The 14,405-nt window shown below is 40.5% G+C and overlaps 1 protein-coding gene and 1 long non-coding RNA gene across 2 annotated transcripts; one reads left to right on the top strand and one right to left on the bottom strand.

Annotated features, from left to right (window-relative positions):
* Window positions 1-2,350: 2,350 nt before the first annotated feature.
* On the top strand, window positions 2,351-13,135 carry LOC108437541 (hydroperoxide isomerase ALOXE3-like). The gene is made up of 15 exons (XM_017714695.2): window positions 2,351-2,416; window positions 2,662-2,812; window positions 3,478-3,688; window positions 3,913-3,994; window positions 5,072-5,194; window positions 5,286-5,380; window positions 5,755-5,927; window positions 6,340-6,480; window positions 7,020-7,223; window positions 10,452-10,538; window positions 10,647-10,816; window positions 11,369-11,487; window positions 11,574-11,674; window positions 11,760-11,930; window positions 12,930-13,135. The coding sequence occupies exons 2-15, from the start codon at window positions 2,669-2,671 to the stop codon at window positions 13,107-13,109; spliced, it is 2,001 nt and encodes a 666-aa protein (XP_017570184.2). The 5' UTR covers window positions 2,351-2,416; window positions 2,662-2,668; the 3' UTR covers window positions 13,110-13,135.
* Window positions 12,709-13,149, bottom strand: LOC119263206. The gene is made up of 2 exons (XR_005130184.1): window positions 13,071-13,149; window positions 12,709-12,983 (listed from the first exon to the last, which is right to left on the bottom strand). It is a non-coding gene; the product is annotated as an uncharacterized LOC119263206 (long non-coding RNA).
* Between the last annotated feature and the right edge of the window lie 1,256 nt (window positions 13,150-14,405).

Below are 14,405 nucleotides of genomic sequence, written 5' to 3'. Positions count from 1 at the left end.
ATACTTCCACTTACGTTCAGAACTCTTTTAATGTGGCTTAGGAAGTCACAACAAGTCACACAATCCATCATCATAAAGGTTCCTTTGAAAAACACAGTTGACGTTCTTTGGAAAAATGCCAGACTACGTTGAGAGTAAGGCATACCTTCTCACGCCCTGTGTGTCTCAGTGATTTATTCATGAAGCTAATCTGTTTGAACAACAGTAGATCACAGAGTTCCTTAACATATAATTACTGAAGAACTTTTACCTTTAGTTCTAATACAAAATGGATCATACAGATTGACATAAACAGCTACTACAATCCTGACTAATAAAACCCGTTATTTACAAACAGATGTGCACGTCACCCATGCCATGTTCACTAATGCCCCCCCTATACCATCATGAATACTGGCTTTTGAACTGTGCACTTATAACAAGCTGAGTGGTCTTTAGCCCAGAGAACACAGTGTCCATGATTTAAAAAAAAAATTATCAAATGTTGATTCGTCCGACCACAGGACACTTTTCCACATCCCCTCAGACTATGTTAAATGGGTTCTGGCCCACAGAAGGTGGCAGTATCCCAGGTTCCTTGGCCTTTTCTGTGAAAAACATACATAGATAAAATAGCCCATTTTCAGGGTTGTCACACTGAACCCGCCACACATTTATGTGTGTGTGTGTGTGTGTGTGTGTGTGTGTGTGTGTGTGTGTGTGTGTGTGTGGTTAGATAACATGGACAGGCTGCTGATTGGCTACAGCTGCTAAAGTAGAACTCTACACTGGACACTTCTGATATTTTAAACATCTGGAATCTTTACATAACTTGTTATGGTTATGATTTAAAATAATGCAGTGGGTCCAGCAGACCACTGAGTGACAAACACATCAACACCACACAAGGGTGTAAATGATTAGGCTTGGGCAGATTAATGGCCATATCATCCATCGGCAATAGTTTCCATTTAACATTGCTGACGAAAATCACGCTGCACAGTAATGATTGATTCACTCTTATTGTCGTGGAGAACGCCGAACGCTTTCTGCTCAGGGGTCTCATCTCCTCACAGACTGAAGGGAGCCATCTTCTAGTGACAGTCAGAAACTCTATGAGCTCCTCTTTCACCTGGTTTGTGATTGGTTCCTCTGCACCTGAAAAAATATGGTGCTTTGAAATCAGATAAATCTGTTTGAATCACCCTGTATTGTCTGGCTTTGGAAGCTCCTGTAGTTGCGCAAGATGGATTTTTCTTTCTTACTCACTGTTTTGCTGGTTGCCTGATAAAGCCATCCACACAATGCTCCCTCTCATGAAACATGAAGGGGAGGCTAAAAATATATCACACTGGTTAGATCAGTTATTAATAATAAAAATGACAATGCACAGCTACAATCACAGCAGCCTTTAGGCTACTTTACATGGTTAAGATTTTGCTTTTTATGATATTAATAAGAAGCATTTTAAAGTCTGGAAACACAGGATTATTTACACGTACAGCAAAACTACTAAATACTACTAAAGAACATCTTAACCCTTCCAAAAACTCCCAAATCATACTAAAACCTACCAAACCATAGCAAGAACCAAGAACAAGCAAAACCAAAACCTACTAAGCCTTATTTAGAAGAACTACATGCTCTGGTTAGCTCAACAAACTCTTCTTGGTGTGCGCTCCAAAAAATGACATTTAATCTGACATTAAAATCATTTGTATAATTGTGCTGATGATGCAGGTCTATCTTAAACCTATATGTACGCTTAATGTCACTAATTAACATTCAGGAAAGAAAATTCTGAAAGATTCAGATTTCAAGAAAACTGAATTAGAAAGATTTTAAAAATATTTTTTTATCTTTTGTACTTTAAGTACATCTCGTACTTTTACACTTTTACTTGAGTATCAAATACTCCAAAAAACTTTAAACCACACTGTAAACCCCCTACACATTATTTTTAATCAGAGTGTTTGTATCTTTACGAAGTGTAACGGAGTTGCTAAGGTGCTGTAACATTATTATTTCTTTATTATAGTTATTTTATTTACAGCACTGTGCAAAAGTCTGGCACCTCAGCAATAAAACATTACACAGCATTAGAATCAATCCAAATAAACATTAACGCAGTGAAAAGAAACAAAAAATACTTTATTTTTAAAAATGTGGTCAGCACTCCTGATATAGTTTAATGAGGGCTTGATCAGCCAAACCAGGGAGTGGATTAACATTCATAATTCATACATCTTTAAATGTAAATCTTGAAATCTAAGACAAAGACATGCCCTCTGGGAGGGTCTTGGTTAGACGTGTCAGTGAGAACATAAAAGCAGCACAGCTGGAAAGGCTGTGTCACGTCTGCAGAGGTTGCTGAGTTCTTTCTGCAAACAGCTGCTGAAGAGTTAACAGACTGCGCTGAGTATCAGTCCTGCATCAGGTGAGTGATGATGATGATGATGATGATGATGATGATGAGCTACAGATCTTACAGTATTCTATTTTTACACTGTATATACTGTAGCTAAACTGTAACTGTGTCCTTTAGAAATCCATGGAAGATACAGTGATTTACAAAACAGACACATTTACCGTGAACATATTAAGTCCAGGCTGGAACCACAATACAAATCTGAAAATGACCAGATGTACAATATCGCACGTGTTTTCCATCTTTAAACTCAGGGTCACCATGAGCAACTACACAGTCCAGGTCTCCACTGGTGACGTTCTTTATGCTGGCACCTCTAACAGGATCTACATCAAGTTAATTGGTGCAATCTGTAATAGTGGACCACATCATCTTCACACAGTAACAGGCTTTTGGGCTGGATCGGTAAGTTCATTCAGTTCTCTGTTTGTAGAACTACAAATAATTTTTTTTTTTTTTAAATCCAGAGTTTTAAAATTGACTTGTGTGTTTTTAGTAAATAAGTTTTTAAAAATCACTCAAGTAAGCGGTTGCACGTAAAGTTAAAATGAGATTTTTTTTTTTTTAATCGTCAGTTTTTGGCTATTTTTTATTCTGTTATATTAAAGATTTTCAGAATTTGAATTAAATTAAAATGAAAAGTTCTGATCCAAATGCAGTCAATTCTACCTGAGGATGGCCTTATAAGAAAACAGGGGAACTGAAAAAAATGACATTTTCTTTGGAGATTATTTTGGCTTATAACCCCTTATTTACCTCTCCAAAATATCACATTAAACTACTCTGAGTGAAAAAAAAAGGTCCGTGTGAAATCAAGATGAAGCCTGAAGGTGGAGGCAGTCAGAATGACCTGATATCTCATAGAAGAGAATGTGTCCGTGGTGGAAGGCAATTAATATGTCCATGTTACTGAGTCCAGGACGCCAACAAGAGCTATGAGAATCCCAAGTGTCACTTCCTTGAAGGTGGACCAGGGCGATCACCGTCACGCCAAGTCTTGCCCTCCAGGGTTCAGGTGCACAACTACCTAAACTACTACCTAAAATGTCTAAACCTTTATGTCCCAACAGGAGCAAACGTTCACAGTCGAGTGCAAAGAAAATATCGGCCAACTCTTACTGGTTGAACTGGAAGCTAAGTCACTATCCTTTATGCCATTAACTGACGATGAGTGGTTTTGTTCCGAAATCACTGTAACGACACCTGAAGGAGCCTGTATTCTTTTCCCATGTCATCGCTGGATAGGCTGTGAGAAGAAGCTGATTCTCAGGGATTCTGTAGGTGTGTAAAAATGCTGAATTAAATGCTGAAGCAGTTCACCGACTCATTTCAAAGCACTAGTCTATGAGGGAACTGTGTGTTTCTGCTGTGAGAGTTTAAAAAGTACAATATTGCTATCCCAGCAAATATTTACTCATTATTAAAAATAAAGGACATGCATATTAACAAGGCAGGAATATTTTTTTTCATACAATTCTTAAATATATTTTGCATTTCCCATGTAGCCATGCTAAAATCCAAAGACACGGTTTGTGAACTGGTGGCACACAGACAAGAGAACCTGAAGAGATGGCGCCAAGACTTCAAGTAAGTGAACATCATATTGACACACTCATTAACCTTTACCTGTCACTCTTATCCAGAGCAACTTACAGTTTGATCATTTTACACAGGTAGGTGAAAATGGTGTTAGGAGTCTTGCCCAAGGACTCTTATTGGTATAGTGTAGGGTGCTAACCCTGGTGAGGATTGAACCCCGGTCTACAGCATAGAAGGCAGAGGTGTTAACCACTACACTAACCAACCACACTCATGTTCTTACTTACACGCACACACTACTTTACACATCACAGCTCAGGCTTTTCAGACTTCTTTGCGTGGTCAAAGTCAGACTGAGGTTTTCCTAGAAAACTTTGCTCTAGAGACTACAACGGCTTTGCTGTGGGAGGCAAGTCAACGTTTACAGCAGGTGGTTAGCGATGGTTGCATTTCTCAGTTTGGCCACGACATCCCTTTGAGTGCCAGCGCTGTATCAAAATCTTACTCAGTTAAAAATGGAAGTGTGGAGCCAAAACTATGCTTTAGCGGAAATGAAAAACATTGACATTGTAACATATTCAAGTATCTAAATGCAAAAATACATAATTTGACTGATAACTTACGAGCCAGGGAGGGCTTTTTGTACATTAAAGTGATTCAAAGCTGGACATAACCCTCTGCATGACCCAGAGTTATGAATCTCCCTTGTCTTCTCTAAAGACTAATGGGTGGTAGTGGTCCCTGCACAAAGATCAATTGGAGTAACTTGACTACACATAGAAAAATAGGAAAATAAATGAGTAAAAATTCACTTGAGATAGCAAAATGAATACTTTACAGGTCAATAACAAGTGTTTACTTGTTTTACTTGTAAAAAAAAACGTACGTGAAAGGAATAAAATGACACTTAAGCTCATTAACAAAGTGCAATAACTAAAGTATTTTGGTGATAATAATGTGATCGAAGATCCACCAAATTATTAAAACACATGATGTGCACAGCTGCGTTTTACTTTCGGTCTGACACTTGTTCTCCTTGAAGTTATATTCAAATGTGTAACAACACAATGTGTCTCCTGCAATCCAGCTCTGTGCATTTATATATTATGTATTTATGTCTTACAGTTGGAGGATACATGCTCCGGGATTACCTCACGCTGTACTTGCTCAAAGTCCGTATGAGTTGCCCCATGAGGTCAGATTCTCTTTCACCAAAGACACAGAATTCAAGTTCAGCTCGGCTGCAGCGTAAGTTTTGTATTTGAATGATCCATAATTTCACTGTCAGGTTTGCATGTTGATGGATCTCTTTTTATGCATCGATATATATTTTTCTCAGTTTCATGAAGCTGAAACTGGAATGCCCTTCATATGACACCTGGATTACGTTTGAAGACCTCAGTCGGCTGATCTCCAACAAGACAAAGACTTTCGGTAATTTAACACCACCAGTGAATCCACATCAAAGCTGCACTATGTAAGATTTTTTATTAAAACTGAGTCACTGAGTCAGGAGAACAAAAACAGGTAAAATATTATGAGTGTGCACTGCTGTGAGTTGTCCTGTAAAGCCCGAAAAAAACGTTTAAAAGCCAGAGGCTTCAGGTCAGGAGTTCTTCACACCACGACATACGTCTTTATGCAAGTCAGAAAGAAGGTTTGGCCCAATAGTTAGCTTCAAATGCAAAATCAGCATTATAGTGATGAAGATATGATGACAATAGTAGATCATTTATTCACATCCACAAAAGACACATCCTTCAAACTTGGACTCTGCCGGGGCTTATTTCTTTGTCTATTTTTTGTAGAATACGTGGAGAAGAATTGGAAAACGGATGAATTCTTTGGATACCAGTTTCTAAATGGCTTGAATCCCATGATCATCAAGTGCTGCTCAAAACTGCCTGAGAAATTCCCGGTCACCAATGAAATGGTCAAAAGTTTTTTACCAGATACGAGCACGTTGGAATCAGAAATGAAGGTAAAAAAGACACCATTTGACAAATCGATCCTTTTTCATACAGTTAAATTAAACTTTCCAGGGCAATGATTTCAATGCAAATAGAAAAATTGGACTGGAAACTGAATTGCATTGAAATTTATATCTACATCACTGATACGCCCCTCGGTCTCTTCCAAGGGTCTCTCACTTATCACCTTTCACTGTCAACAAGGCATCTGCACACTATCAGGAAAGGGGGCAAGGAGGGGGTGGGGCTTATTTTATGCACATACATACACTCCAATGACTGGGCTTTCTACACTGCCATAACATTCTGTTTCAAACCACCTGTTGTCACTCTTAATTTGTAACAGTTGTCTGTTTATTTATATATTTAATTATTTCTAGCTCTATTTTTATTTTGTGTTCAATTTCTTTTGTATTCAATCAGAAGGGAAATATCTTCCTCTGTGACTACGAAAGACTGAGAGACCTTGAGGGAAATGAGATCAACAAGAAAAAGCAGTATCTGGCTGCTCCACTCTGTCTGCTTTTCAGCACTCAGGGCAAACTGATGCCAATTGCCATCCAGGTAAAAGCAGGAAACCTGTCATTTGAAAGGAATTATATTCCATTTTCTCACCGTTAGTTCAGCTTCATCTAGGTCCAGTGTCTGGCGTTGGGGTGGTGGTGGGTTGTTCAGGGTGGTAGATGGAGCATTTACAGTACAGGCAGATTATACTGTTTAAAACACCTTATTGTATGGCTACTGTAAAATAACTTTATTGTAAAACTAGCCACCAGAAGTACTTTCAGAAGGAAAAGGCTCATTGTCTTCAATTTCAGCAGATATTACTAGAGGAGTCTGTTAGCCAGTTAGCTGAAATAGCTGTCTGAAAAACTGAAATAAAACTGCAAATTTAAACATATTTATTAATATGCGTATCCCTATATATAATGTTGAGAAAAGATGATATTGCACTGCTGTTAATATGGAATCTTTTATAGTTTTGTACTTCATTTAAAACACAGTTCAGTTAACACAGTTAAAATACAGTTCAGTGCTGGTGGCTGGCTTGCTCCAGAACTAAACTGTACTTTTGTGTAAGCTGTGGTGTTTTTTGTATTCAGTTGAACCAGGAGCCTGGACCAGGGAATCCCATCTTTCTGCCCTCCGACTCCGAGACTGATTGGTTGTTGGCGAAGATCTTTGTGAGAAATGCAGAGTTTTGTGAACATGAGCTGAACTTCCATCTGCTGCGCACTCACCTGATAGGGGAGGTCTTCACTGTGGCAACGATGCGCAACTTTCCTTCATGTCATCCGCTGTTTAAGGTGACCTCTTTCCTCCAACACTTACACAGCCTAACACTGCGTCCTTGTTTTTAACCAGTATCTCACTGTCAGCTCAGCCGCGATACAACTCCAGTGTGGATTTATCAAACTGGTACACTCAAAGACAGCTGTACATTAGCATTGCTAACACAAGGCCTAGTTTCCACCAATTGTGAGTTTACAGATAGAAAATAACATTAGTACTAATAATTTATGCATATGCCAATTCTGAACAAAAGTATTCTTCTTCTTTCGGCTGCTCCCTTTAGGGGTCGCCACAGCCGATCATCTGTCTCCATCTTGCCCTATCCATTGCCTCCTCTACTTTCACACCAACCATCTCCATGTCCACCTTCACTACATCCATAAACCTTCTCTGAGGTCTACCTCTTCTCCTTCTACCCGGCAGCTCCATCTCCAACATTCTTTGCCCAATATATCCACTATTCCTCCTCAACACATGTCCAAACCATCTCAACCTGGCCTCTCTGGCTTTATCTGCAAACTGCTCCCCCTTCACTGTCCCTCTGATCTGCTCATTTCTAATCTTGTCCAGCCTTGTCACTCCCAACGAAAATCTCAGCATCTTCATCTCCGCCACCTCCAGCTCAGCCTCCTGTCTTTTAGACAGAGCCACAGTCTCCAAACCATCCATCATAGCAGGACGCACTACTGTCTTGTAAACCTTCCCTTTCACTCTTGCTGCTATTCTTCTGTCACACATCAGCCCTGACACCCGTCTCCACCCACTCCATCCTGCCTGCACCCTCTTCCTCACCTCATTTTTGCACTGTCCATTTCTCTGGATGGTTGACCCAAGATATTTGAAGTCATCCACCTTTACGACCTCTACTCCTTGCATCTTCACCTTTCCACCTGCCTCCCTCTCATTCACACACATGTTTTCCGTTTTATCTCTACTGACCTTCATTCCTCTCCTCTCCAGTGCAAACCTCCACCTCTCCAGATTCTCTTCCACCTGCTCTCTACTCTCACCACAAATTACAATGTCATCTGCAAACATCATGGGCCATGGAGCCTCCTGCCTGACCTCATCTGTCAACCTTTCCATCACCATTGCAAACAAGAAGGGGCTGATCCCTGATGTAACCCTACATTCACCTTGAAACCATTTGTCACTCCAGCTGCACACCTCACCACTGTCCCACTATCCTCATACATGTCCTGCACCACCCTAACATACTTTTCAGCTACACCTGACTTCCTCATACAGTACCACAGTTCCTGTTTTGGTACTCTTTCTGGGCATGAAACCAAACTGCTGCTCACTGATCTGAACCTCTCGCCTTAGCCTTGCTTCAACTCTTTCCCATACCTTCATGGTGTGGCTAATCAACTTTACACCTCTGTAGTTACTGCAGCTCTGCACATCACCCTTGTTCTTAAAAATGGGGACCAATACACTGCTTCTCCACTCATCAGGCATCCTCTCACTCTCCAGGATTTTGTTAAACAACCTGGTTAAAAAATCCACTGCCTTCTCCTAAACATCTCCATACGTCCACAGGTATGTCATCTGGACCAACTGCCTTTCCATTCTTCATCCTTTTTAAAGCTGCCCTCACTTCCAAATTACTAATTCTCTGCATTTCCTGATCCACTATCTCTCCCCCGTTGTGCTCCTCTCTCTCTCGTTTTCCTCATTCATTAGTTCTTCAAAGTACTCCTTCCATCTACTCAACACTCTCTGTTCACTCACCAGTACATTTCCTTCTCTATCCTTTATCAGCCTATCCCGCTGTACATCCTTTCCAGCTCTCAATTCTGTACAAATGTATATGCACTTATTCTAAATGCACATTGTTATAAACAAATGCCACAACTATTCTATATTTAGAGATGTATTATACTGCGCTTTTAATTTATACAGTGGTATGCAAAAGCTATAGGAAGTGTTTAGAGGCTGTTATTTCTGCAAAAGGAGGATCTACTAAATATTGAAGTAATTTTTCTGTTGGGGTGCCCAAACTTATGCACCAGCCTAATTGTGTTTAAATAATTATTGCACACTTTCTGTAAATCCTATAAACTTCATTTCACTTGTCAAATATCACTGTGTTCGTCTGCTATATGATATATTTAACTGAAATTGCTGATCCAAACAACCAATGATTTATAAAGGCAAATCATGAAAATTATCAGGGGTGCCCAAACTTTTGCATACCACTGTAGATTATTCTACCGTGTTAATAAACACTGTTACATTTTGTTTGTTTCACATTTTATTCTTTTCAGTCATTGTTACTTTAACTCTTTAAGTTTCATGAATTAGACCCAGAGTAGTCTATACATCATTGAAGGTGGTCAAAACTGCACCCTTTTTATGCCATGACAGGTTACAGAAGATTTTGTTGGTGGACGATGCAGCATAAATTTATATTTTTGTAGTTTATCCATCCATCCATTATCTAAGCCGCTTCTCCGTCAGGGTCGCGGGGGGATGCTGGAGCCTATCCCAGCAGTCTTCGGGCGGAAGGCAGGATACACCCTGGACAGGTCGCCAGTCCATCGCAGGGCAGACAGACAGACACAGACAGTCACTCACACCTAGGGGCAATTTAGCACGTCCAATTGGCCTGACTGCATGTCTTTGGACTGTGGGGGGAAACCAGAGAACCTGGAGGAAACCCACGCAGACATGGGGAGAACATGCAAACTCCACAGAGAGAGGACCCCGGCCGGGGAATCGAACCCAGGCCCTCCTCGCCACCGTGCCGCCCTGTTTTTTTTTTTTGTAGTTTATTTTGGTCTTAATTTAGTTATGAACAATAAGTCAAATAGCCTGTTTTCATCAGACTGCTACACATCCACAGAGAAGGGAGACTTTTAGTACCTCACAGGCTTTCACTATTAATGATGACCCCATGAGCATTTGTCAACATGATCAGTGGGAAGTTCTCCTTATCTTCCTTTTCCTGTGACTGGGTCAGGCAGATTTTTCATTTGTTTGACCCTTGACTTTTTCACATAACAGGATCACTACATTGAATTTATTGGCAGCTTTGAATGACCTAAATACTGTTAATTAGGTCTACATGCAAATTCAAGAAGAGAAAGACACCCTACACATGAGAAAGACAGCTCATAAGCTGAGGAAGTTGGTCAGTTAGAGTTACCAGTTAACAGCTAGCGGCTAGCGTATGGTCCAGTGAACAGACCGGAGCAATTAATCATAATAAAAGTGCTTTATCGCTCTTCCTCTTCCAGCTCCTGATACCTCACACTCGCTACAATCTCCAGATCAACATCATGGCCAGGAGTCTGCTGATCTCAGTGGATGGGGTTTTCCCTCAGGTGAACATCTTTGCTGTGGTGATGTTCTGCAGTACAGTGTGGACAATGTGAAATAACAGTAACACTTTCTTTAAATGATGGTTAATTATGTTTGTCATCATTATATAGTTTACTGCCATTGGAAACAACTCCATGACAACCTTCCTGAAAAGAGCAGCCTCTTCTCTGACATACAGCTCCCTCTGTATTCCGGATGATATCAAGGAGAGGGGATTGGAGAAGATTCCTCATTACTACTACAGAGATGATGGTCTGGAGCTGTGGAACATCATTTTAAAGTATGGGAGCAAGAAAATTCTTTGGGGCAGATTTACTAACGTTTCGCAGTTTACATTTTGGTATTAAAAAGCGGTTGTCATGACTTACTAAAGAGACGCAATGGTGCATAAACGATCAAAGGGGTTGACCATTTTATGGTTGGTTTATGGCTGTTTTATGCAGGCTTTTTCTTCTTAATTGACCCATTTTTGAAATTCATTGTTCACGGTTGTGCACTGGGTAGCACTGTCACCTCACAGCAAGAAGGGTCTGGGTTCAATTCCCCAACTTAGTGACCAGGGTCCTCTCTGTGTGGAATTCTCCCTGTGTCTGTTTGTCAAAAGACATGCAGTGAGGCAGATGCTAAATTGTCCCCGGATGTGAATGTATATGTCTGTCTGTCTGCCCTGTGATGAACTGGTGACCTGTCCAAGGTGTTTCCTGCCTTCCACTGGGACCCACAGCCCAGGAGGATAAGTGGCTTAGACAATGTGTGTGTGTTCTACTGTAATATTTACAATCTTTTCATCCATTAAGTAATAAAATAATGTCTAAACATTTTTATCCACTAGGTTTGTGTCTGGATTTGTGTCGCATTACTACAGCGATCAAGACATCCAGGCAGACGACGAGCTGCAGGCTTGGCTTACCGAGATAAGAGAAAACGGCCAGCTAGAACAAAGTCAGGCTGGTATGTTATTCTATGTGTTTGTTTGTTTGTTTTCTACTCTTAAATAAAAATCCTTCTTAAAACCTTTCCACTCACCTCACTTTCAGGATTTCCAAAGTCTTTCTGCACCGTCGAAGAGCTGGCTAAGTTTGTGACCATGGTGATCTTCACAGTGTCTGCTCAACATGCTGCGGTCAACAGCGGCCAGGTTTTCAAACGTTTTGCCTTAATTTACATCTAATATACTAATATAAACAATTATGATTGACTCTTCACTTACTCTGCCCTCTCAGTTTGAATTTGGGGGATGGATGCCCAACTTTCCAAGCTCTCTCCGATGTCCACCACCTCATCAAAAAGGAGAAACCATCAGGGACTCTATTCTTGAGACCTTACCTGACGTCAACGCCACGGTTAATATAATAGCTGTTGTCTACTTGCTGAGCCTGGAGGGCTCTGATCGGGTGAGTCTATATACTTCACTGCCTACATTACAGCAGACTCAATGATTTCCTGACCCAACAAACCCGATCTGCTCATGAAAGGCTCAATAGTCAGTTGATGAGCTGAATCAGGTGTTTTAAGGTAAGAACTAGTAGAAAACCTGCGGAGCTTCAGGTCAACAGAAACAAGGCTAATAAACACTGATTGAAACAGCTGCCAAGCACACCTACTATGCCCTTTAGTGGACACTGCTAGGCTAGTTAGCATTAGTAGCTGGATCCTCGATAGATGACACAGCTTTGATCAACAGCTAAGTTTACCAAAGTACTTCAGTTTCCAAAATACGTCTCACACAGATCCACAGAGGACTCTGAGCTTACAGAGTATTTCCAGGAAGCCGTTTTACATCGATAAATATGACCAACACTGTTCATAAGGGTGAACTTGTCAGCGTAACCCTCTCTGGCAGCACTACGCTCAGTACAATGCCCTCTGCTATGTTCGCTCCAGAGTGTCACGTGTCACTATGTCACGGCTCCAGAGTGGTGCGTGGCTATGTGTTCAGAAGACCTGACACCCCAAATCAGTTATGCAATAGAAACCGCAAGTGAACACCCTCTTCTAAGACCCGCCCCCTGTTATAAAGTGTCAAAAGTCAGAAGCAAAAGAGTTTTTCATAAGAGGAAGAGTGATTCCAGAAGTAAAAAAGATATCAGCAAATCAGGAAATAAAAAGAAATGAAAGCAAAAATCAGCCAATGACAAATACACTTATATCAGGATGACTGATACAATAATGATTAATCTGATCAATTTATTTGAAACTTTAGGCACAAAATAACTCCATAGACATGGTGATGTACAATAAAGGAATTAAAAAAGTGAGAAGACAAGCAGAAATTATAATGGTCTTTACCTTAGAATGGCTTTGTGAAATGAAAAGATCCCGACTGGTTCATGTCAACAACCTGTGACGGAATTTGAAGATAATCAAATGCATTTCCCTTCTTTCTTTCTCAGTATCCGCTTGGACATTACCCTGAGGAGCTGTTCAGTGAGGAGGTGCCGCTGAAACTGAAAACCCAGTTTAAAAATGATCTGCTTGATCTTGAGAAGAAAATTGATTCCAGAAACAAGAAGCTTGCTCTGCCGTACACTTACCTGAATCCACGAAATGTGGATAACAGTGTTGCCATTTAGAATGAGGGTCTCTACGGGGTCTTTGATTTTTGGCTTTGAGTTTCTCTTCTGGTGGAACTAATCTGACTTTTCAATTTACAGGGCTGTAAAAAAAAAAACCTTTATTTGAAGTACAATTGTTGAAAGAAGGAGCCTAAATCTAATCAGGAAATCAATATTTTCTTCAAATCTATGTGAGCCACAGTAGTTAGACTCTTTCATTTAAATCTTTTGTGCAGTCCCACTTTGCAAGGATAATAGTTTTCTCCTATAATGTTTAATGAGACTGGATGACAGGAGATCTGAGACCAGTCCTCCATACAGAACCTCTCCAGATCCTTCATATACCGATGTCCAGCCTGAGGACTCTCCTCTTCAGCTCATCCCACGGGTTTCCTATGGGGGTTTAGGTCTGGGCATTGTGAAGGCCATTGTCCTGGAAGATCCAATCAGTTTAAGCTTCCTGGCTGGAAGGTACTTGATGGAGTCCATGATACTGTGTATCTAAACAAGCTGTCCAGGGTCTTTGGCTACTTGAACCATCCTCCTCACTGTGTGTGGGTTCCATATAGACATACTTCCTCTTCCTGGCAGATTCTTAACATCTGAATTATTTCCCTGAAATAATTGGGCATTTTTAATTGAAAATGGGCATTTTTAACTCTTTATCTATTTTCTTGTATCCACGTCCGGTTTTGTGTGGCTCAACAACATTTATCAGACATCACTGTGGTTTTCTCTGGTCTTTCTCACAGTGATAGATGACTAAGGTAATTTGGCCTGTGTGTCACCTTATATTTATGCCCCAGTGAAACTGGAAGGCATGGCTGACCATTTAATTGTTCATAAAAACTCAGGTGAACTTTACCACATAAACAATATGAATGGGAACGCACTTCTGTTAGATTTCAGATATCTTAGATTTGTGTTCAAAGTTTAAATGCCAAATCAACAGAACAAGTAGTAAAGAATGTTTTTTACTGGTCACTTTGCTCATGTTTACCAGGGGTGCCCGTATTTGTGTAGGCCACTGTACAATGCAACAAAGAGAAGACTGGCTTACAGCTTTCTGCAGTGGATGATATAGAAAGTCCTTCCAGGGGGTGATGAAGCAGCTAAGTAAAGACAAACGATTGGCCATCATTACTTTAAGAAATGAAGGTCAGTCAGTCCGAAAAAATGGGAAAACTTTGAAAGTGTCCCCAAGTGCAGTCGCAAAAACCATCAAGCACTACAAAGAAACTGGCTCACATGAGGACCACCCCAGGAAAGGAAGACCAAGAGTCACCTCTGCTGCGGCGGATAAGTTCATCCGAG

The sequence above is a fragment of the Pygocentrus nattereri genome, chromosome 4 (assembly GCF_015220715.1).
Source record: "Pygocentrus nattereri isolate fPygNat1 chromosome 4, fPygNat1.pri, whole genome shotgun sequence".
Classification (NCBI taxonomy): Eukaryota; Metazoa; Chordata; class Actinopteri; order Characiformes; family Serrasalmidae; genus Pygocentrus; species Pygocentrus nattereri.
Note: the sequence above shows the minus strand (reverse complement) of the source record. Positions and strands in the feature narration are given on the sequence as shown.

Bases quoted from the DNA above. Each gene is read 5' to 3' on its own strand.
- LOC108437541 (XM_017714695.2), top strand. From the start codon at position 2,669: ATGAGCAACTACACAGTCCAGGTCTCCACTGGTGACGTTCTTTATGCT. The intron at 2,813-3,477 runs GTAAGTTCATTC...ATGTCCCAACAG, and splicing joins CAGGCTTTTGGGCTGGATCG to GAGCAAACGTTCACAGTCGA. The intron at 5,381-5,754 runs GTAATTTAACAC...TATTTTTTGTAG, and splicing joins CAACAAGACAAAGACTTTCG to AATACGTGGAGAAGAATTGG.